General features: G+C 36.7%; 1 protein-coding gene across 2 annotated transcripts; it reads right to left on the reverse strand.

Moving 5' to 3' along the window:
- Nucleotides 1-1,853: 1,853 nt before the first annotated feature.
- Nucleotides 1,854-23,540, reverse strand: GORAB (golgin, RAB6 interacting). 2 transcript variants are annotated; one of them, XM_032161015.2, is made up of 5 exons: nucleotides 23,439-23,540; nucleotides 15,736-16,093; nucleotides 12,703-12,804; nucleotides 10,454-10,594; nucleotides 1,854-3,279 (listed from the first exon to the last, which is right to left on the reverse strand). In XM_032161015.2, the coding sequence occupies exons 1-5, from the start codon at nucleotides 23,497-23,499 to the stop codon at nucleotides 2,832-2,834; spliced, it is 1,110 nt and encodes a 369-aa protein (XP_032016906.1). In that variant the 5' UTR covers nucleotides 23,500-23,540; the 3' UTR covers nucleotides 1,854-2,831. The 2 variants fall into 2 exon arrangements, with proteins under 2 accessions (XP_032016906.1, XP_032016907.1); XM_032161016.2 differs by lacking the exon at nucleotides 23,439-23,540 and having other exon boundaries at nucleotides 15,732-15,853.

Consider the following 23,540-nt stretch of genomic DNA (forward strand, 5'->3'; position numbering starts at 1 on the left):
AGTTTACCCAAGTAAATGTATACTTTAAGTGAGAATTACTACAATTGGGTAAAGGTTATCTTTTAAATAGAACAAGTGAGATAACACAAACGAGGTGGCCCCTAGATTACTTTTCACATCATTAGGAATCCTGATACACCTTTGCTCTAACAATTTGAGAAGTGGAAGCAACGAGGAGAGTAGTTTAACCCCAGGAGGGACAGCTCTATAAAATGCCGCAATAAACTCATGGCAGTAATTTTGAACCAGTAATTTCCTTCACAGAAATTAACAATTATTGCGTATTTGTGAATTTATATATCAAAGCCTTTCAAATGTACTGTATTTTATTTTAAACATGTCTACGTCAGGGCGATCCTGGAAAAGCCAGTGCATATGGTCTTCATACCAATGAACCCTCACTTCTCATTCATTTGCTCTTGTTCCTCCCACAGATGGGATACAGCTGCCTTTGTATAAACCTGATGCAATATGATTTTGTCGCTTATATCATCACCTGAGCACTCTGATACCACCCTAGGAAAGCCAAGCAAGATAACATTTTTTCAAAATAATGGGTTCAGTGGACCTTTTATAGCCATGTTTGAAAGCACTTTTCTCTCCGTCTCCCTCTCCCTCACACACACACACACACACACACACACACACACACACACACACACTCTTCCTCAAAGGGTTATAGAGCAAAATTTGCAAGTGGAGGGATGCAGTGCAGTGAACTTCACAGCCTGAAATATGTAAGTGACACATCTGGAATAAGGAACTGCAACTTTACTAGCACTTTAAATTTCAAATGAGCCAGCTGGCCAAGCTGCTACTGAAATCTTTGGCTCTCAAATTCTTCACTATAAAATGAAACGAGGCTGGGTGCGGGGGCTCATGCCTGTAATCCCAGCATTTTGGGAGGCTGAGGCGGATCACCTGAGGTCAGGAGTTTGAGACCAGCCTGGCCAACACGGTGAAGCCTCGTCTCTACTAAAAATAGAAAAATTAGCCGGGCGTGGTGGCAGGTGCCTGTAATCCCAGTTACTTGAGAGGCTGAGGCAGAAGAATTGCTTGAACCTGGGAGGCGGAAGTTGCGGTGAGCTGAGATCGTGCCACTGCACTCCAACCTGGCCGGCAGAGTGAGACTCCGTCTCAAAAAAAAAAAAAAAAAATTAGATTAGATTATCTCTGAGGTCTCATCTAACTTTAGGGTTCTCATTTCTTCATATATCTTTGAAGTATTTAGACTGAGAATTAAGATTGCACATACCTGCATTTAACCAATATTATAAAACCTCATTGACAATGAATTTTTCTTAACAGATGTTTAATAGAAGTAAATAACTGTATGTACCACAAGGAGATCCAAGATGCATTACTGTCACACAATGCTTAATACATACTAAACTGTTTGAAATTTTTTTAAGGTAAATGAAAGACACTATATCAGACTTGTTTATTCCTCAGAAAAAGAAGTGTGTTAGACAATGAAACTTTTGGCTTTTATGTATGTCATTCATAAATAAAAGCACAACTATCTACAGAAATGCTTCTGTTTAGAGAAGTCAGTAGTAAAATGTTATACTTTCAACTCAAATTACATAATATAAAAATATAAAGCTCATCTATATTACCAGAAGATAATACCCTCAAACAAACCCATTTAAACACAGGATGTCCCTAAGTTTTTCTTAGGGACATCCTGTGGAATGTTTTCCTAGGGAAACTTTTATGGATACAATCTTGTATTTGTGCTTATGTTTTCTGATAATAATTCTTTTTTAAAAAAAAAAAGTCCTCAAAGGTAATATTTTTACTTTTTGGAATTTCTGATAAATAAATTATAATTTAATGTGATATTCACAGACTTTGTGAGAGAATTACAATATTTATTTACACATTTACATATAGCACAATGTATTGGTCAAGTACTAGTAACAGGCAATTAACAAACTAATAAGAAAATCAGCATTTTAACAATTTAAATGCTTCATGACAGGGTAAGTCACGTCCAACATATCAAACACATATTTATAGATAACTTTAGAAAGAAAATACATACTTTTTTTGATAATCACAAGTAGCAATGAGATTTTCTATATTATTTTCAGCCTCACTTTAGAAATGTTTTGTCTAAATTTAATTCATTGATTAAAGGAAAGACAATAGTAAAATTACATATATGTTTATATATGCGTGTGTGTGTGTTTCAAATAACAAAATGCAGGTTGTAAACTAAAACCATTTGAAGGCAAATTGAAGACAAAAGTGATGCTGGCTTAAGTTGTCTGGTTCTTCACATAAATTCCAACTTCCAAGTTGTGTTTTACAACTCTAGTAATACCCAGATAGATAATTCAATCTGCAACTTTTTTCTTCTATTCCTGTTTTTCTCTTGTTCACACTGTAATTTTTGTCTTTTTACTGATATTGATTAAATAAAATAGGACTTCCAGTCTTAATACGTCTCCCAGCAGAAGTGAAATGAGTTCAACTAGGTATTGAGTATCATTTTCCATTTTACTTTTGCATATTTATCGGATCTAAAAACACTCCAACCATGTAGTTTTTCTTCCATCCTTTTAGGTCACTTACTTTAATTCAGTAAAAAGGGTAAACGGAACACTGAAAGAACTGGGCCAAATGCAAGGTGAAACATACCCCTAGAAATAAAATTATCATAATTTTGGATTTTAGAATGGCCAAACATATTAATTTACTAAAACTAATCATTAATTCAAAAATCAACATTGTTTTAAAGAGGTTTTTATTGAGGTCAGGGCATTATCTACTGCAAAAAGTATACTTTACTCAATACCATATTAGCTCAAAAGAATACCAGAACTTCATGTGGCCAAAACAGCTGAAATGTCATTACCTTCTTGATTTGGGCAGTTTGGACTAAGAGAGGGGATGCTACTGGAATTTCCACACTGTTCATCTATCTTTGGGGAAACACCTTGTTCTTGACACTTTTTGTTCTCTTTAGCAAATTCTAATGTCACACTCTCCTCCGCCGACTGAAATGGCCTCTCTAAACGAACCACTGGTTTCCTTGATTCTACTTCTTGTTCGTGTAACAATCTCTCGACCTCCACCTCAAGCTCCAAAGTCTCTTCATCGGCTTGTACATCTAGTTGTTGCATCAACTCCTCCAACTTCTTGGCCTTTCGGAGCTCATTTTGTTGTATGATCGTACAAAGGTGTTCAGTGAGTTGCTCTTTTATCTCAGTCTTGCGCTGTATATCTAGCTTTGCTGCAATGTACTCTGCTTCAGCCCTGTCAAACCGCTTCCTGTAAGGATGTGTATAAAGACAGGTCCATCAGTTTTCCACTGAAGAAGATATTCAAAAGAGGATCTAGAAACAATAATTCAATTCCAAAACTGGGAAAAAATATATAATGAAGATACAGATATTACTACTTTACAAACACTTGTCTACATGTTGGACAGACTAGGCTATGGCTGCTGAAACTTTCACAATATCCTTACTTGAATTCACCTAATGAAAACATGTTATTCTGCATGAATGTTTTCTTTCCAAAGCTGTTTTTGAGTGAAGGCAGGCTAAAAGGTTAATTCAGTGGTATGCTAGCTCTGGGGGGGGGGGGGGGGGGGGGGGGGGGGGAGCCCTGATTTGTAGCATTTACATTTCCATGGGATAATTACTACCACCCTGTCCAATTTCAAGCCACCAATGTGATATTACTGAATGCAGAACTGGGAAGAGATACACAAAATCCACATGAACCAGGGTAAGCTAGCTTCAGCACATAGTTGGTTAAATTTATGAGAAGACAGACAAGAGATGGAGAAAGTGGAAAATTGTATCTCTTGATTAATAAATTAGAAAAAAAGAGAAAAATTCTGATAGAGAAAGATACAGACAATGGTCGGCAGATGAATATAAATGGAACAGAGAACACCCAGCAAAATGATACTGGGTGAGGGCAAGAAGTAAACATCAAGTTGAAAACTTCGGGACAGCTATATGCAGGATTTCTCAACCTTGTTGCTACTGACAATTTGGGCCATATAATTATTTGTTGTGCGAAGCTGTCCTGCACTGCAGGATGCTAAACAGCATCACTGGCTTCTACCCATTAGTTGCCAGTAATTCCCAAAAGTTGTGACAACCAAAAGTGTCTCCAGGCATTGCCAAATGTCCCTTATTGGACAAAAATGCTCCCAGTTGAGAATCCTTGGGTTAAGTTGTTCTCACTCTCTCCACTACTCCTCTTATACTCTTACTAGGAAATTTTATATAGTTAGACATATACAAACTCTGTTGATAGGTAATCTTATGTGAAGTCTTATGTGAAGTAGGGCAATTCTACTGGAGAAGTCACCTTGCAATCTCACTTTTTTTCTTCTCCATTAGGTCAGTACAAAAAGAAGAGTTTTGTGTCTTAATTTATTGTCTTTTGCCTTTTCTATAAAATTTGTTGCTTTTCTTTTTGCAACAAGAGGGTCCTTCCTCTCTTCCAAGAAAAAAGATTGATTTCCAACTAGTTCTTCAATTTCATTACCATTAGCAGTTGTGAAGGCCATGCTGCTTTACCTGTTAGGAGTGCCTATATCAACTTAGTGTAATAAGTAGTTTCTAGTACAAGAGTTATAGCAAAAAAGAAACAGGTGTATCTCCTAATTTAGGATTCTCTGTCTTAGAAGAAAATACAGTGAAAATAATAAATGGCTTTCATTTTAGAAAACCCAGGGTTCAAAACCTTCCTGACATTTACTGTGTGTACCCGTTTTGGTCAAGGCTTCTTGTGGATACAAAGAACAGATATCCAGTCAAACTAGCTCAGGTAAAAATTGGGTTTTATTGTAGGATACACGAGGCAATTTCATAGACATGTCATCAGAATCAAAGGCTATTCTCTTCAATGCTTAGAAGCGACACATTTTCTCTCATTTCAGCTTTCCTATCATACTCACAGGCCAATATGGCCACCACCTGCACTCTGTATCAAATTCACTCCACTCAATCTCTCAGTGATCCAATTCCACACTCTCAGAGGAGAACCTAGGTTTGCCCGGCTCATCTCAGTTTAAACAGAACTCTTAGTGTCAGGCCATGCCATGAACCACTATTTAGCCTATGGATTAAATGTACTGGAGTCGGTAGCCCATCTCTGTTCTAATTAGGTATGCCCCAGGGTCAGCATCCTGAGTCCAAAACACAGCCAGGTTCCTCTGGAAGGGGTTGGGGAAGAGGCATGCAATAATTGAAAATTCCAGTACAGTGACTCTGGGCAGTTACTTAAGCTGAGTCTTGGTCTACCTGTAAAACAATGATGATAATAATACCTCATAGGAGTTTTGAGGATTAAACAGTATAAATGGGGCAAGCTTCCAGTTTTGTGCCTGGTAGGTGTTCAAGAAACAGAACTTCTCATTTAGAACACCAGAATCAAAAAGTACTGTTAATATATTAATAAGCATGACTCTAAAATTAAGATTATGCAAAATTTAGGGACCTGGTATTTATACTTGAAAACTCATTCACATAATGTTAACTTATCATATTTCCTTTTTTTAACTGTAAATATAGTAAATGTAAAAATGACAGCACCCATTATCTTTCAATAACCCTCTATGTTAAAAGAATTGTTCTAAAGGAACTCTACTGGATACCTAGTTCCCTTATCTCCATACTTTATAACATACCCTGTTCATGTAATGTTCTTGCAACAAGACAAGAGCTCTGACATTCTCTATAGGTATATGAATACCCTGCCCTGACCCTGCCTCAAACCTCCCTTCTCTGAAAGTCTGTGGTCTCCTTCAGCCAGTCAAAGTCAATTAGTAGAGATTTACAGTCTGGATTCATGAATACTGAATTGAAATTAACATTTGCAAACAGGTCCCTTGGTTTCCATTGATCTATCACCCTGGATAAATCACTGAAGATTTTGTATTTTGTTTATTTATTTAAAGTCCTTCTGGCCAGAAATACAAATATATATTCTCCTATAGAGTGATTTAATGTTTAAAATATTGATTAGTTTCACAAACTGCACTACCAGCCTATGGTCAGGTGGGTAATACCAAATTAGTGTATGATGACATTCTGGAACAAAATAATAAGAGCATTATACACAACATAGTAAGACACAGTGAACTGGAAATGTAATTATAGAACTGTTTTGTTATTTTAAAGGGGGATGGAATGAATTAATGAATGTTATTTTTAAAGGATTCTAGAAATTGTCTCTTTGTTTCGGTATACCCTGAAATGTTTAAAAACTCAACCATTAACCCTCGGTATACCACTGGGTTCGACGGGTCCACTTTTAATTTTTCAGTTCCTTTTCTGAGCAGTTCTCACTATTTGTATAAATTAGCATTTCATAATTTTTATCTTTTCTTAAGTCTTTCAAATAATGAGAAAATTTACTTATTTAAAAAAACAGAATAAAATAAATTATATTTTGCAATTACTAGAGAGGTCCAATGAACCCTTTCATAAATCTAAGACATATCATAGGATTATTGCAGTATTTTTATATTTCCTATATCTTGAAACATTTTGCCATTTCATCGTCCTAGGAATTATTTCATCATTACTTATCAATTATTCCCTTCTGTAATAAAAAGAAATTAAAATAAGAAAACAATGATCTAAAAGGATGATGCAATAAATTATCATTGTTGACCTTCTTTACTGTGCTGTACAAAGTATTATGTCACCTCCAGAAGGTATAAAAGAAGACTGAAAACACCATTTTTGTAACCTGTTTTTAGTTTTCATTTTCTGCCTATCCAGTATTTGTAAAGTAGAGACAACTGACAGAGGAAGACATTTTGCCACTGTTACAGAAATCAAAAGATGAATGGTGTGGTAGGCTAAAAAATGGCCTCCCAAAGATATTCACTTCCTAATTCCTGGGACCTGTGAATATTACCTTCTATGACAAATGAGTGAAAATTACCTTATATGGAAAAAGATGTGATTAAGATAAAGGTTTTGAGAGGAGTTTATTCCAGATTATCCAGTTGGACCCTAAGTGTAATCACATGCATCTTTTTAAAAGAAAGGCAGAGGAAGTTTTGAGAGAGAAGAAAAAGCAATATAATTATGGAGGCACAGAATGGAGTGGCGTGGCCACAAGCCAAGGGATGCCCACAGCCACCAGAAGTTGGAAGAGGCAAGAAATGGATAGCTAGAGTCTCTGAAGAAATCACAAATCTGACAACTTGACTTTGGATATGTGGCTTCCAGAAATGAAAGAGAAGGAATTTCTGTTGTTTTAAGTCACCCAGTTTGGATTACTTGTTATGTCAGTCCTAGGAAACTAATACAAATGCAGAGATACATTCTAGAGTCTAGATGATAAAATCAATCATATGTGAAATCTCAGATGAGTCTTCAGCAAAACATATCCTAGGTGAATTTTCTCAAACTTAAGAATCAGTGAGTGAAAAATATATTTCTAAGCACAGAAAGGAAAAAATGATTTTATCACAGAGTTAATCATTTCAGCAGGGAGAACATACACCCAATATTTTACAAGTATCTAGACTATCCTGTGTTGCTACAAGGATGTAACTATATTCTCTCAGCTTTTTATGTTTGTGAGTCAAATATTACTTGATATAAAGATGGTTACCATGCTTACATTCTTATTAAAATTTTAAAACAAAGTTGTTTTACACAATCCCTTTTAATCTTACTTTTAAAAATTATTCATAAAGTGATTTAAAAATATTTGTCTGTGGGTGTATGTTTGCCTGTATGAGGGTGTCTATGAAACCTAGATGGTCAATAGTGATTTAAAGAAATGTTCTACATGCAGCCACTCTCGATTTTATAAGCTGGTCTGCACAGCATATGGCAACATTGTAATCCCAGTGGTGAACAGTAGCAGTAGTAGCAGTAGCAGTAGCAGCAGCAGCAGCAGCAGCAGCAACTCTCTCAAATTGGCTCAAAGTGCTAGTCTTCTCAGAGGTGTCTATCCAAACACTGCTCTACAGAAGCCAATTTTAAAGCAAGTTCTGGCCTATTCACTATCCAAGAACCTTTTGTGGACATAGCACTGTACCAAATACTATAGAACTAAGATATCATTTTTATTAAAAAAAGAAAAAACAAGGAAATCTCCCATAAAAACTGACTGTCCTAGGGATTATCTTTGACTTCAAATCTGGACCATAATATTATTTTACCAGTCTGTAATTTCTCAATAACCACAAATGCAAGTTTAGAAAATAATACCTTAATCTTACGCATGAACAAGACACACTATGGTTCTAGTCACCAAAGTCTTTGTTTCCCTTTGACTCAATGCAAGAGCTTCGGCTTTTGAAAATAGCAGCACATGGCCAGGCGTGGTGGCTCACACCTGTAATCCCAGAACTTTGGGAGGCCGAGGCAGGTGGATCACCTGAGGTCAAGAGTTCAAGACCAGCCTGGCCAACATGGTGAAACCCCGTCTCTATTAAAAATACAACAAATTAGCCAGGTGTGGTGGCAGGCGCCTATAGTTGGGCTACTCAGGAGGCTGAGGCAGGAGGATCGCTTGAATTTGGGAGGCAGAGGTTGCAGTGAGCCGAAATCGCACCACTGCACTCCAGCCTGGGCAATAAGAGTGATATTCCGTCTCAAAAACCTAAAAATAAAAATAAAAATAGTGGCACACAACATCTACTTACATTCAACTACATCAATATTAGTACCATGAGAAACTGTCATCTGTAACTTACTAAAGATTTAAAAATTTAGTAAAATTTCATTTAGGATACTTATAGACTATAGGATGTTTTTTCCTTTAGTAATCCCACCTTCTTTGTTGTGGTTCTTAGAAGGCTAAAACTATGACATTTCTTATATAATATTGAATACAAAAAGGCGTCTTTCTCCAGTTTCCCCTAGGACAAAATTAAAATCAAATTACTTTTCTTTTTTTTTTTTTTTTTTGAGACGGAGTCTTGTTCTGTTGCCCAGGCTGGAGTGCAGTGGCGCAATCTTCGCTCACTGCAAGATCCGCCTCCCAGGTTCACGCCATTCTCCTGCCTCAGCCTCCAGTAGCTGGTACTACAGGCGCCCATCACCACGCCCGGCTAATTTTTTGTATTTTTAGTAGAGATGGGGTTTCACCGTGTTAGCCAGGATGGTCTTGAACTCCTGACCTCGTGATCCGCCTGCCTTGGCCTCCCAAAATGCTGAGATTACAGGCATGAGCCACTGTGCCCGGCCTCAAATTTCAACTGAGGTACCTGGTACTACTACCTTATAATATGAATTATTCATATAAAAGGCTACAAAGGCATAAAAATGTTCCTCTGGCAAACTTACGTTACAGAGAATAAAATGTGCTACAAATCAAGGCTTAGTTTAATCTTAAATAAAATCTCTGTTACCTCCCTTAATGACCTTATTAATGGAAACCTGGAACCTCTGGTTATCAGCTACTGACGGCATTCTTTCAAGTAGTTAATTAATGAAGACAACTCTAAGTCTAATAGCATATGGTCCAACAACAATTACAAAAGTCACAAGGACAACCACAAGACTCTTTCTTAAACACTCAACAGTTAATTAAAAACCACAATCAAGCATTTCCGCTTTAATAAATTGTTATATAAACATTCTGATGTTGTGGTTTACCCTGGCCTAATGAGGCATTCTGATTGATTTCTAGTGTAACAGAGAAAGATAGAAAACTGAGTCATTAACACAGCATTCCCTTGTGAAAAAAGACAAACCAGGATGATTAAAGCAATGTTGAAAGGGCTGAAAACCCTGAAATTGGACATATTTTTTTGCCCTTTTATCTGTCTGCAAAGTCCATGTAATTCATTACATGTGTTAGTTCATTTTAAAAATACTCCATGGTATTTTTTCTCTTTTAAAAAATGCCAATGGTTGAAACCAAGGAAACATACATTAAACCATTTCATACAGAGTATAATTGAAAAGAAAAAAAAAAAGAGAAAATATTTCAAATTTCTAAAACAGAGGATGTGCTTAAAATATTCATAAGCTTTTAAAAACTAAACTAGATCCTCTTACTCTGATGAAAGCTAAAGTGAGAACTAGACTTCAATCCTATAGGACCTATCAGATAACAAAAATTTTAATGGAAAGAACACAGACTTGGTGTTAGAATAACAGTTTTGGGCAAATCACTCAGGTATTTACTTTGCTAGATCCTGAAAGATGAATAAAAAAATTTCCAAACATTAAATAGCTGAGAGTTTAGCAACAAAGACTAAAACGTAAATAAATAATGCGAGAACTGCTCTAATGGCACACGAACAAGGTTAACTAGTAGGGCAGAGTTAAGGAAGACTTCACTGAAGAGGAGACACTTGAATTAGCACAAAAGAGGAATAAATACAGCACTGAATGGGGTTGTTTTGAGGCTTAAATTATGATATATACATAAAAGCCCTGGAACAGCTGGCAATAAACATTAATTAAATCATACTCCTTGTTCAGATTCAATTTCCCCAACTCACCGAGCATATGAATAGTCTAAGCTGGCCTGATCAATCCGGTTCCTGAGAATTCCAATGTCAGCTGACACCATGTCATCTAAAGCCTGCAACTCCTTCTGGATCCGCTTTAGTTTCATGGTCTCTGCCTGAGTTCTTTTGGATCTAGAAAATCAGGTATGTGAGTGGGAAAACAACATTTTAAAACCATGTGTCCATATACAATGTAAGTGAAAAAGCAAGATACTGTATATACATTTATAATTTATATTTTAAAAGTTAGAAAAAAATCAGAAAAATTGAAATAAAAGCTGGTTAACATTTGAGTTTTTGAAATTTTATATTTGCATGTTTCATAAACAAAGTAACAAATAAGTCTAAAAAAACTCAGCAAATAGTTCATTTGTAGATTGATATTCATTCTGTAAAGAGAACAAACACTAAAAGAATATATCTGTATTCCCTTTACATGGAAACATTCAACAGAGCTTTCCAAATTTCTAGTCTTTAATTCTTCTTCTTGCTAAGCCCATTTTCATTTGTCTGATACTTACCTGACATTAAGAACAGATAGATATCTATATTAAACCACACCTCTTTATACATCTGAGAACATCCACTTAGTTTTAACCTTCTTGGGACCCATTTCCCCAAACTTTTATTGCTTTGATTCTTGTTCCTTAGGAAAACTACTAGTTACCAAAATTCTTTATGGAGCTGAACACCAAAACACTCATTTTCCTTATTTAAAAGCACATCCAACCTCATCATTTCTCAATCCCCTCTCCCAAGTACAATACATACTTAAGAAATGGAACAAGCAGATAAAAAAGCAACCCTTTAATCATGATTTCACTCATTTCAAATTTTCACACACATTGTGAAGGAAGAAGAAAAATCCCCACATAAATCCACTATGTTACATAGCACATTCTCTTGATTTCTACTCTTAGGCATTTACCCTTCCTTTCTGCCTACAAAAGTTCACTTAACAGTATGATTCTTTTATGTCAAGTACTTCATTGTCCATTTATTAATAGTTCAAACATGTTGTATTTCCTTACAATTCTGTTTATACTGGTGCTGTCTAAAATCAAAAGCACTTATGAGAAGAACTGCTGAGCCTGTACATCTTTTTGTAAAACCACAGAAAACAGCCTTCCCATCTCTTAGAAATTGAAGACTACTAAAATGCTTTAATTATTTTTAAATAATCACTTACAAAAAAAAAAAAAAGGGCACTACTCTTTTATCTGCTGGTTTTTTCCCTTGAAACACAGTAACTCAGTGAGTTGCATATTTCCTATGCTTCAAGAAAGATCAAGGTGTACCAGTAGTAGAAAAAGAAAAATCATCATTTCTCAACTACACTCACTCCTCTGGCAGACAAAAATTCTGAACTACTCTTATACCCATCACCTTCTTCCCTCTTCTCCCGCCCCTACACATACTCTAGCTTCAAGCAGTAACAGTTTGACAGACTTTTCTGGAAGTCTAAAAAGAAAATGCACTTCCTTGCATTTAGTTTTCACTATTCACAATCATTGATTTATTGACTAAGTTTAGTTTCCTAAGGCCACAGGAGATTAGACAGAAACTACAAACTCAGCAAGAGTGGTGGGGGATGGGAAGAATGATTCCAATGGGAATGTTGTTGTGTGGGGCTGGTACAATGCAGTAAATGTGAAGGGGCTGCTGATAGACACTGGAAGGTGAAAGAAAAATTGAATCTCACACAGTGCTCATAATAATGACCCTGAGTCATCAATAAAAAGTTAAACTATATCATGTATCTTCTACTTGTGGAGGCTGGGCAAATTATTTAAGAAAAATGCCCACAGGAAATACAATTAAGATTCATGGGAGTATGTCACTTATGTAGAAAACCTTATTCCTCTACACATCAAATGATTAAGGCCTCCCCAAATAAAAATTAAAACTTGCATTTGTTGCTAATTTACATATACTGATAGCTATTTACTGCTTCCCTTATGAATGTGTAAATGGTTGAAACTAGGAGCACTAATGAAGGTCTTTAAGTTTTAACTGCAACTATATTTACAAATTTAATATGCTCTATGCTTAAAAAGTTCTCTTTAATAAATTATAACTGGAATTTCAATATCACTTATAAAGCATAATTTGTTTAGTTAGCCTTAAAAGTAATGGTTGAAGAAAAAATATCAGTTTATTAAAAGAGACATGGGAAAATAAACATAACACATGACAGAACTGGTTACAGGTTACAAACACTCCTAGTTCAGGTGCCTCACCTTTCTGCAATAGCCTTAGCCAAAAGAGCTTTTTTGCGTTTATTTTTCTCTTCCATTAGCCGTTGTTCTTGTTGGAGGACTTCCCAACGAGATTTTTCTTGCCTAGGGGGCAAAAAAAGCATAAAAATGAGTTTATGAAAGAAAAAGAAACTGCTACCCTATCCCACACCTTACCAGTCTCAGTCCCCTAAGTATAAAATTTAATCAAGAAGATTTATGTATATGTTCTTTCAAAAGTCCTCTTAAAAGAAACAGTTCATTATTTTGCTCTAATGGGAACAAAGACTATGATCTAAAGTAAAGAGGCTTACATAAATTGGACCTCTGAAATCCATTCTATATCTAATCTAGGAATCCACAAACTGGAAGCCAGAATATAGTGGCATGTGTTTAGGAGTACAAAGAAATTTGTGTAAGTTAATTATGTATTATATGCAGAATGGAGATTAATAAAAATTGGTCTGTAGCTGATGTCATATTATTCATACCTTTTAGAGTTTTCTATAAAGTCTCCACCACCTTAACATGTTTCAGACAATAACCAATGTTTATTTCATATATTAATATTTTCTTTCAATTTGCTCACTGTTTCCCAGCTCTTAAGACTTTTTTTTTTTGTCTTTGTTTTTTTTTTTTTTTTTCCTTTTTGTGGAGAACGGGGTCTCGCTATATTACCCAGTCAGGTCTCAAACTCCTAGGCTCAAGCTATCCTCCCGTCTCTGCCTCCCTAAGTGCTGGGATTACAGGTGTGAGCCACTGTGCCCAGCCCAACGTAGACATTTTTAAACAAAGTAAAACACTAAGAGCTAAGACTAGAATGTTGGGCTAAAGAAAAAAATTCAAAGATGTGAAAACATGTATTGTTTTACAATCTGTCCAATTCTAAAATAAATACATTAAAATTTCCCATAAAGTCGTGAGCTTGATGTCAACTCAAATTAAACAAGGTATTGGCAAAGCTATTTATTCCTATTACTGTCACTTCTTACGGCCATTATATCACATACCTCTATTCCCAAATCTAGTAACCACTTCCAAAATTGTCCTTCTCTGTCCATTTCTACACCTTCCACCTTAGTGCTGGGACTGGTCATTTCTCACTTTCACTATTGCAGGCATCTCCTCACCAGGCGCCTTAGTTCCACAGCTCACCCTGCATTCTCTCCCATATGATCTACAACATTGACACCTGGGATTTCTCTAACCTTTATTTTGATTGCGGCCTTTAGCCCCCAGAGAGCTTCATGGTATCTTGCTGCATTAGTGAACCTGCTAGGAAGGCATCCCCTGCTTCTGATCCTTTCTCATTTCTTTAATTCTCTACTTATTCATCCCCTGCTTCTGCTTCTGATCCTTCCTCAGTTCTGCTTTTTTTTTTGGGCGGGGGACAGAATCTCCCTCTGTTGCCCAGGCTGGAATGCAGTGGTATGATCTTGGCTCACTGCAACGTCCACCTCCCAGGTTCAAGCAATTCTTGTGCCTCAGTCTCCCAAGTAGCTGGGACTACAGGCACGCACCACCACGCCCAGCTAATTTTTTTGTATTTTTGGTAGAGATGGGGTTTCCCCATCTTGGCCAAGCTGGTTTCAAACTCTTGGCCTCAAGTGATGTGCCTGCCTCAGACTCCCGAAGTGCTGGGATTGTAGGTGTGGGCCACGCACCTGTCCTCCTTCCTCATTTCTTTAATTCTCTACTGTTCTCTGGCTTATCCTTTGCCGCCTCTCCCAGAGAAATGAGGTATCATCTCTGAACATTCTCTAGGACACAGCTTTCCTTTCTCTTCCTTAAAACCTCAAAATTTCTCCTTTACGTGAATGGTTTGAGGTTACATGTCTTTTATGAAAATTCTTCCAAGTATCTAAAAAAAGAACAAGTTTCCCTATAACATCTAATCCAAATAGTCCAGCTCAATGTAAACTTACCTCCTATTTGTCTCAGGCCTTTGTTGCTAAACTACACTTACAGACACTTTAATGTATGCACTTGTTCAATGTAGGTTTCATAATTCATGTGGTTTTATAACTCTTGTCAAAATGATTTCTTAGTTGTAAACCCCTAGTGGACAGGAAACATTTTAAATTCACAGGATAGAATCTGGATCAGCAGAAATTAAAAAGATGTCAGAGATTAGAAAAGAAAAAGATACTTTGAAAAGAACTCAGAAAAGAGAAAACAGAGACAAATGTCATTCCTTCTCTGTGAGTGATAAATCAGGAGGAAACAAAGAAATAAGAGTATATATTAAAACACAAGCTATCAAATAAAAAATTCTAAGAATTTGCAAATCAAAAAATGGCATCTTCCACAAGAACAGTGTAGCTAAATTATGAAGGTTGTTTCTAATACAAAGACAGTAAAGAATAAATAAGAAGAAATCTAATGATGAACTGAGTTATATCATTAGTCCCCTAAATTTCCTACACTCTCTCCTTTGACCATCCCTTCACGTCTCTCCACAAGTTCCAATTTCTAGGCCAATTGAAATAGTCTGGAAGTTGAAAAAAGGGGTCAATTTGGGGAGAGGCACTATGCATATAAGAACTGCTTCTGAGCTGAGATCGCGCCATTGCACTCCAGCCTAGGCAACAGAGCGAGACTCCGTCTCAAAAAAAAAAAAAAAAAAAAAAAGAAAAAAAGAAAAAAAGAACTGCTTCTGCTCAGTGTAAAAGGCATAAACTTTGGATGCAGACGGACTTATATGTAAATCTCGACTCTGCTATTTACTAGCAGTGTATTAGCTTTAGGAAGGTATCATCTTTTCTGAGTCCCAGATACCTCATGTATACAGTTTAAATAATAAACATGTATTGTAAGGCTGTTATGAAGACTAAATAACATAAAACATACAGAATGCCTGTGTCCAGCTTATATTTAGGCGGTAGCTATTTTTCAATAGTTTATACATCACATTCCTATGACTGAATATAAAAGAGAGAAAATGTTAAAATAAACAAATTATATTTCCTTAAAGCCCATTGGGAAAAAACGGGTTAAATGAAAAGTCTCATGGACTTTTCATATAGACTTACTAACAATTCCACTTTCTTTTTCTCCAATTTGCAATCTGGCTTTGGAGGTAGAATCTCAACATTGTTGTGACCATCGTGGGAATTCTCAAGTCCCAGTTCCTTTGGCTGACTTTCAATGCCTTGTGGTTGTCCATCACCAACAGGAGAGGTGAGAGTGAAATGACTCGGAAGAGCAGGTGAAGAAAAAGGTGGTTTTTGAACGTTAACTCTCTGTTTTGGTGCTGAAAGCAGCTGCTCTGGAAGTAATGAGGTTGATCCATCTTGAAGCCCAAGTTTTTGGCTTTGCTCTACAAGGGCTTTTTCTCGCTGAAGTTGTTGTCGACTTTTCTTCGCAGGGAAACGTCGCTGTGGTTCAAATGGATCTATGTAAAAGAAAATAGAGGAAAATTCCTTTGTGTGAGCAGCAAATAATTATAATTCCTCTAAGAAAATAAAAAATTAGTATTAAACTTTGACAATTCTAGTGGTTCTCCTACCCCATTCTCTATCTTGAAAGTCTAGGGGAAAAACAGCCATCTTCCTGTAGAGTTTCAATAGTTTTCAGATCATAATGTTAATATTTAACAGAAACTGCCCCATCTCTTAATTTATCTTCAGAGAAAGTCCATCAGGCCTTAGGTCACAAAGTGAGGTTTCTTTTTCAACTTGATTTCATAGTTGTCAAAAGAAAGCAACTAATTTTGACCAAATCAGGGAGATGACTGAATTATCTGGTTTTAATTTGATTTATGGTTCTGTCTGCTCTCCTGAAACAAAATGGTGGTTGCATTTTCAAATGGGATTACCCTCTCTTAAATTTTAACTGCTTTTAGGGCAATTTGGTACATATGTGATACATATTCAGATGCTATAACAGGCATATAATTGAGTGAAGTCTCTTATTTCTAGGAATGCTAGTTAACCTTAAATTGTTTTCTTTCATCCTACCTTTAGGGAGGTTGTACTCCCTAAAGCCTAGTCAGGCTCTAACCAATGCATTCAAACTAATTGTAATAGTAGCCTCAGCAAAGCAATAGAAGATAAAACAACTGGGGGGAAATATCTTTAAAGTTATAAATAATAATACTTCTATTATACTTTTTGGACGGTCCACACCAGTGTTAACATCTTAGGGCAGACAATTGGAGAATCTGACTCACATCCATACTATATTTAATAAGATCTATAAATAGCATTCTCTCTTAAATGCCTGGGAAGTGAAATTATGAGTTCTTGTAAATGAACAACTCAAATGGGACTTTCAAATATGGCATACTGACTTTTGAAGCAAAACAAGCTTATTATTTGAATTTCCCAAAATAAAGCTAAAAACTCTAGAGTCACAATTCCAGCTTTGCTTCTGCCCAGCTCAGTGACCTCAGGTAAGCCAATTATTTATTCAATATCTTAGTTTCCTCATCTATCAAGCTGGTTGAAAATTAACCTGCTCTACTTAATGCATGAAATTGGTGTAAGAATTAAATGAGATATGTACAGAAAATATTTTTTAAAAGACTCAAGTACTATCAAAAGCAAATGTTATTGTTGACTTTAGCCAGAAACACAAAGCATCCTGTATCTTGCAGCAGGAACACATTCTTGGCTCTGATCTTTATTCACACCATCAAAAAATGTCACTTAGCCTGCTTATCTCCCTGTTGAATTCATTAGCTGAATTATTAATAGTTCCTCTGAAATTCAGGTAGTAACTTCTATTTTATTTTGCATTTTTACAGAACCTACCTATATGACTGAAAATGCTAATTTTAAACAATAAACAATAAGCAAATCAGGCCACTTAAACACAGAACATACTGTTTCCCACACTGTGTATTAGGGGCTGCAAATATCAAGAAGACTGTGGTGAACTGAGAAGCATAAGTATAGTGTAAAGGGGGCAATTCATAGTCACCTTTAGTCAATTGCTATCATTAAAAAATTTAGGTCACCATAGCCAGATATTTTGATTTTTATGATTACAATTTAGACTTTTATGTAAAATATCTTGATTTTTAAATGTAGGGAACTGTATCAATCAGGGAAATCTAGATTACGCTGCAGGGGCAAATCATAGTGGTTTTAAACCACAAAGGTTTATTTTTCATTAATGCCATGTGCCAACTAAAGGCTAACAGAGAGGTTCTGCTGATTCTCTCAGGGCCCTAGGCTGACTGTACAGTCAGTATTCAGTGTTGCTGGCCACCACAACACAGGGAGAAGAGAGAGGTCAGGAAGGTCTTGCTACAGCAATTAATTGCTGACCCCATAGTGACGTAACACTTCTGCTCAAAATTCAATGGCTCACCTAGTACATGGACCTACCCCCAAACAAAGGCAACAGGTATAGCTGGCTTAGCAAATAACACAATGATTATTACCATTATTAACTAAAAGAAATGTAAAGATTGGATAAAAGAAAGAGAGACAAGGAAGAAAGGAATGAAAGAGGGAGGGAGGGAAGAAGGGAAAGAAAGGAAGGCAGGCAGGAAGAAAGGAGGGAAAAAAGAAAGAAGGGGAAAGGAAGGAGGCAAAGCTGAAAAGCCACATACATTTTTGGGTTAAATTAAACTAATGGGCTACCAGTTTGTGATATATACTCCATATGCTTTATTTAAGCCCTGCTCCCTCCATCCCAGAAAACTAACATTTGAATCATATGTTGATTATTCTCTTCCTTCTCTAATAGTCATATTGCATCTACAAATATTTCTAAAAAGTATTTACTTAGTTGTTTAACTTTATAAAAAGGGTTTTGTGCTGTACGTCTGTTTTACTTAATATTACACTGTCAACAGTCATTCATATTGTCTATGTTGCAGCAGTCATTCATTTTGTTGTATAACATTTCATTGTGTGAATAAACCAGAGTCTACTGATCTTCTTCCACTGATAGACATTTAGGTTGGTTACAGGTTTTTGCTTTTGTAAATTTCAATACTGTGTCTCTTATTTTACATGTACAAGAATTTGCTTTGGATATTATCTAAGAACTATTGAGTCACAAAATATAACTTTAGAAGAAATGTGAAAATGCTTTCCAAAGTGTGCTCCCTCTAGTAATGTATAAGATCCTGTGGATGCACTTTCTCTTCAATATACAACACTGTCAGATGTTTTAATTTTTGTCAGTCAAATGGGTGTAAAATAGTACCTCACTGTATTCTTGATTTGTAATTCTCTGCTCCTTGGTGGTGATGAGCATCTCTTCATATTTCCTTTTCTAGGAAATATCTATTCATGTCTTTTGTTGACTTTTCTTTTGGCTTGTATTTTTTATATATCAGCAGAAAACAATTAGAAAATACAATTAAAGAGAATATATTTCAATACCAGAAATTATCACTTATCTAGGAATAAATCTAACGAAAAGATGTTTAGTACCTCTATAGGGAAAACTCTAAAATTTTATTGAGAATTTAAACAAGTACTAAATAAATGGAGACATATACCATGTTAGTGGCAACGTTAATAATATGAAGATGAAATTGATCTAAAGATTCAATGCAATTACAATCAAAATTCCTAACGAGTTTTCCATTAAATTTGGTAAAATTATTAAAATTTTTATATGAAAAGACAGAAGGTCAAGAATAGTGGCTGGGTGCAGTGGCTCACACCTGTAACTACTATACTAAGTATAGTAAGAAACTAATTTCTTAAGATGTGGAAACGTTGGGTATTAAAAAAAGGTTGACATATTTGAATACATTAAAATTAAGGCCTGGGGTGGTGGCTCATGCCTGTAATCTCAGCACTTTGGGAAGCTGAGGGAGAATTTCTTGAACCCAGGAGTTTGAGACCAACCTAGGCAAAATAGCAAGATCCTATCCCTACCAAAAAAAAAAAAGAAGAAAGAAAGAAAGAAAGAAAACTAGCGTGGTGTAATGGCACACAGCTGTAATCCCAGCTACTTGGGAGGCTGAGGCAGGAGGATCGCTTGAGCCCGGGAGTTCAAGGTTATAGTGAGCTATGATCGTGCTACCGCACTTCAGCCTGGGCAACAGAGTGAGAGCAAGCCTCAAAAAATAAAATACTTTGTTCATCAAAAAGATAAAAGTGAAAAGATAACTTAAAAACTGGGAGAAGATATTCATAATGTAACTGGCAAAGAATCAGTATGAATAACTCTTCTGAATAAATAATTTATTTAATTAAAAATTGACAGCATGTGGCTGTACTGCTTTCTTCCAATTTTTCATTATGAAATAGATCATACATCAAATATATGCATGTGTTACACTCATAAACACACACACTCAGTCTTCCAACCTATATGATTAAAAAAAAGTTTAAGAAATAAAATATGACTGTAGTAGAAGTAACTACTGTTTAAGGATAGACATAATCTTCCTTTTAGAAGATAAGAGAGAATTTATTTCCTGTCTCCCAAGTTATATGACTTGCTTTTGGTAAATAAAAGTAGGAGTGTCACATGTCATTTACTGGTGAAAGGATTTAATTGCCAATGTTCAATTTCCAATCTTCTTTTCTTCCTACCATGGTAAACTCCTACAAGACAGCACCAAAAGATGGAGTGACTGTGGAATACAGTCACCTGCCAAACCCACATTAAACATGAAACTAGAGTGAAAACCAAATCTTTATTTTAAACGATTGACTCATTAGGGCTATTTGTTACTTTAGCTTAACTTGCCTTAACCTGATTTCATAAATACCAATACCTCTGAAATTCCCTCTCCCTGATCACATTCCCACACCTCCCCACTATATACAATCATACGTCACTTAACAATGGGATACATTCTAAGAAATGTGTTGTAAGGCAATTTTGTCCTTGTGCAAACATCAGAGAGTATATTTACACAAACCTAGATGGTACAGCCTACTATATACTTAGCCTATATGGTACAGCCTTTTGCTCCTAAGCTCCAAACCTGTACAGTATGTCACTATACTGAAGACTGTAGGCAACTGTAACAATGGTATGTGTATCTAAACATAGAAAAAGTACAGTAAAAACAGGGTATTATAATATTACCAGACCATCACCATATATGTGGTCCACTGCTAACTGAAATACTGTTATTGAGTGCGTGACTGTATATATTATATATACAGCTAGCTGATCCTTGGTATATGAGGATAATTGGTTCTGGGATCCCCATGTATACCAAAATCTGTGCATACTCAAGTCCCACAGTTGGCGCTGTGAAAACCACATACACCAAAAGTTGGCCCTCCATATACTCAGGTTTCGCATCCCCCAAATACTGTATTTTTTTAAATGCACATTTGTGTATAAGTGAACCGTCACAGTTCAAACCTGTGTTGTTTAAGGGCCAAGTGTAATTACATATACTGTATTAACAAACATTTTAATGCATGTGGCTACAGTTAATACTAATATATTCCCACCAGCTGTACAGTAGCCTGCTAGATGAGTATACCACAATTTATTTATCCATTCCCTTGTTAATGGACACTTTGGTTGCTTCCAACTTCTTAATATTATAAACAAGACTATTAACGTTCTTGACCATGTTCCTCAATGCCCATACAGGGGTCTCCAGAGTACTATTGTCCTTATTTTTCCTGGCAACCAACTCCATCTTCCTAAATTATTCGATAAATTTTCAAGGATAGAGAACAGCTAGAAATGGCTTTAAAATTAAAGGGCCAAATCCTCTAATTTTACAAATAAGGAATCCAAGGAGAAAAGATTTAGAGGAAGAGCTGGAAGTTCTATATGCCAATCACTGTGTTCAGCTACGGGTATACAAGGATGTTAAGATATTCTCCGTCCTCGAGGTGGTCACGGACTAGTGATTTGGTTTCCACACTACAGTGGGCCTTGAAGTTCAGGTCCTTACCATCCTCTATCTACCCCCAGTTGCAAAGATATTTCAAAATATACTTCTACATAATGAATATATTGTTTAATTTAGATTTTTTTTTTTTTTTTTGAGAGGGACTGTGGCTCGATCTGCTCGGCTGGACTGGAGTGCAGTGGCGCAATCTCGGCTCACTGCAAGCTCTGCCTCCCGGGTTCACGCCATTCTCCTGCCTCAGCCTCTCCGAGTAGCTGGGACTACAGGCGCCCGCCACCACGCCCGGCTAATTTTTTTGTATTTTTAGTAGAGACGGGGTTTCACTGTGGTCTCGATCTCCTGACCTCGTGATCCGCCCGCCTCGGCCTCCCAAAGTGCTGGGATTACAAGCGTGAGCCACCGCGCCCGGCCTAGATTTTTATATTAAGTCGTCTTTATCCTGGAAAATGCGCCTCTGCTAACACACCTTTGTGAAATCTTCCCAAGCTCCATCCAATCCCCGACAGAGTGAGGTTCCTCTTGTCTCTGAAGCAAGTTCTTGCAATATCTACTATCACATAACTTTGTGGTTTGTCTCCTCATGAGTCTACTGCAGTCAGACCAGAGGCCAGGGCACTTGTACCCTGTATATCAAAGTATGTGAATGGATGTTGAAAACACAGAGCAAAAGAATTTGAGTATATCAAGCAACACAGAGTCAGTTAACCACACAGCGTAGCATAACCTTTATGATAGTTTTTAAAGTCCCCTGGACCAGTCAAAATGTCCCCAATCGATATAATCTACATTGGCCCTATCTTACTAATTTACTTCTTTTCCCACTTGTCTGCCCTAGATTATTCTCACATTTATGCTAAAAATGCATAAGTACCAGAGCAACATCCAATTTCCCCACAAACGCCAATAAAAGGTTTACTTCATTTTCTACCAAAATAAAGTATTTGATGGCGTGAACCCGGGAGGCGGAGCTAGCAGTGAGCCGAGATTGCGCCAATGCACTCCAGCCTGGGCGACAGAGCGAGACTCCGTCTCAAAAAAAAAATAAATAAATAAATAAAAAATAAAAATAAAGTATTTGAATTAAGGTACCAAGAGCGATGTACACTTCTTACAGAAATTGTGTGTACTACCACGATAACCATACAGATCACTGAGAAATTTCAACCACAAGCAAAGTGCAATTAATATTACTAAGTTTTCCACCAACAATCAGCAAACTTAATTCCTTCATCAAAAAAAAAAAAAAAAATTGTACAAGCCCATTCAATGATTACTCTATAAAGCCAGAGAGAGAAGCACAAGGTTAGCTTACTCCAAAGTCAGTAAGACTATATGTATATAAACATATAGTCTTCACATCCACCCTCTCAAAGACCCTTTTGGTTTGCTGATTCTCAAAAATTGGGAAGTACTGCAAAAATCATCTGGCAACCAGAAGTGAATGCAACACTCCAGATGAATTGTGAAAAGCACCGAATTTTTGCCTTTATTCAGACGCCTGTGCTCCTTTTTTCCAACCATCTGCTTCTATAAATTCATCACAATTCTAAGACGGCGTGCGCCCCTCCTCCTTCCCTTACCCTGACCCTAACCTTCCAACCGTTGATTCCTGCAGCAATCTTCCCTAAGGGAGACACCCCGGCTCTAGGCTCACTTCCTCTCCCAAGTCCCATTCCTTTCACAAGAAAAGAGTCAAATCCCTACAGTGGATTCCTGGACCTTCTTTTCTAAAGAAGATCCCAGTCTTCTGGCTTGCCCCTCCCGTCGTGACTCCCAGTAAGTCCACCTCCGAAACCCCCTAATCCAGTCCACGTACTTACAGCGCCTTCCGCTAACACAAACGTAGCCGCTTCCACGCCCCCTTCCCCCGCCAAAGCTGCATTCCCGCCTCTTCCCCTTAAGACCCAAGAATTAAACCACTGTAAACCCATCTTGTTACCTTTAGTCTGCTTTAGTCTCCTCAGTTCCTCCTCAGAGAAGCCTGCCCAACCTTGCGCCATCGGCCCGGGCCACCGGCACCCCCAAAAGTGCCCAAATCTCG

Source organism: Hylobates moloch, unplaced genomic scaffold (assembly GCF_009828535.3).
Source record: "Hylobates moloch isolate HMO894 unplaced genomic scaffold, HMol_V3 SCAFFOLD_8, whole genome shotgun sequence".
Classification (NCBI taxonomy): Eukaryota; Metazoa; Chordata; class Mammalia; order Primates; family Hylobatidae; genus Hylobates; species Hylobates moloch.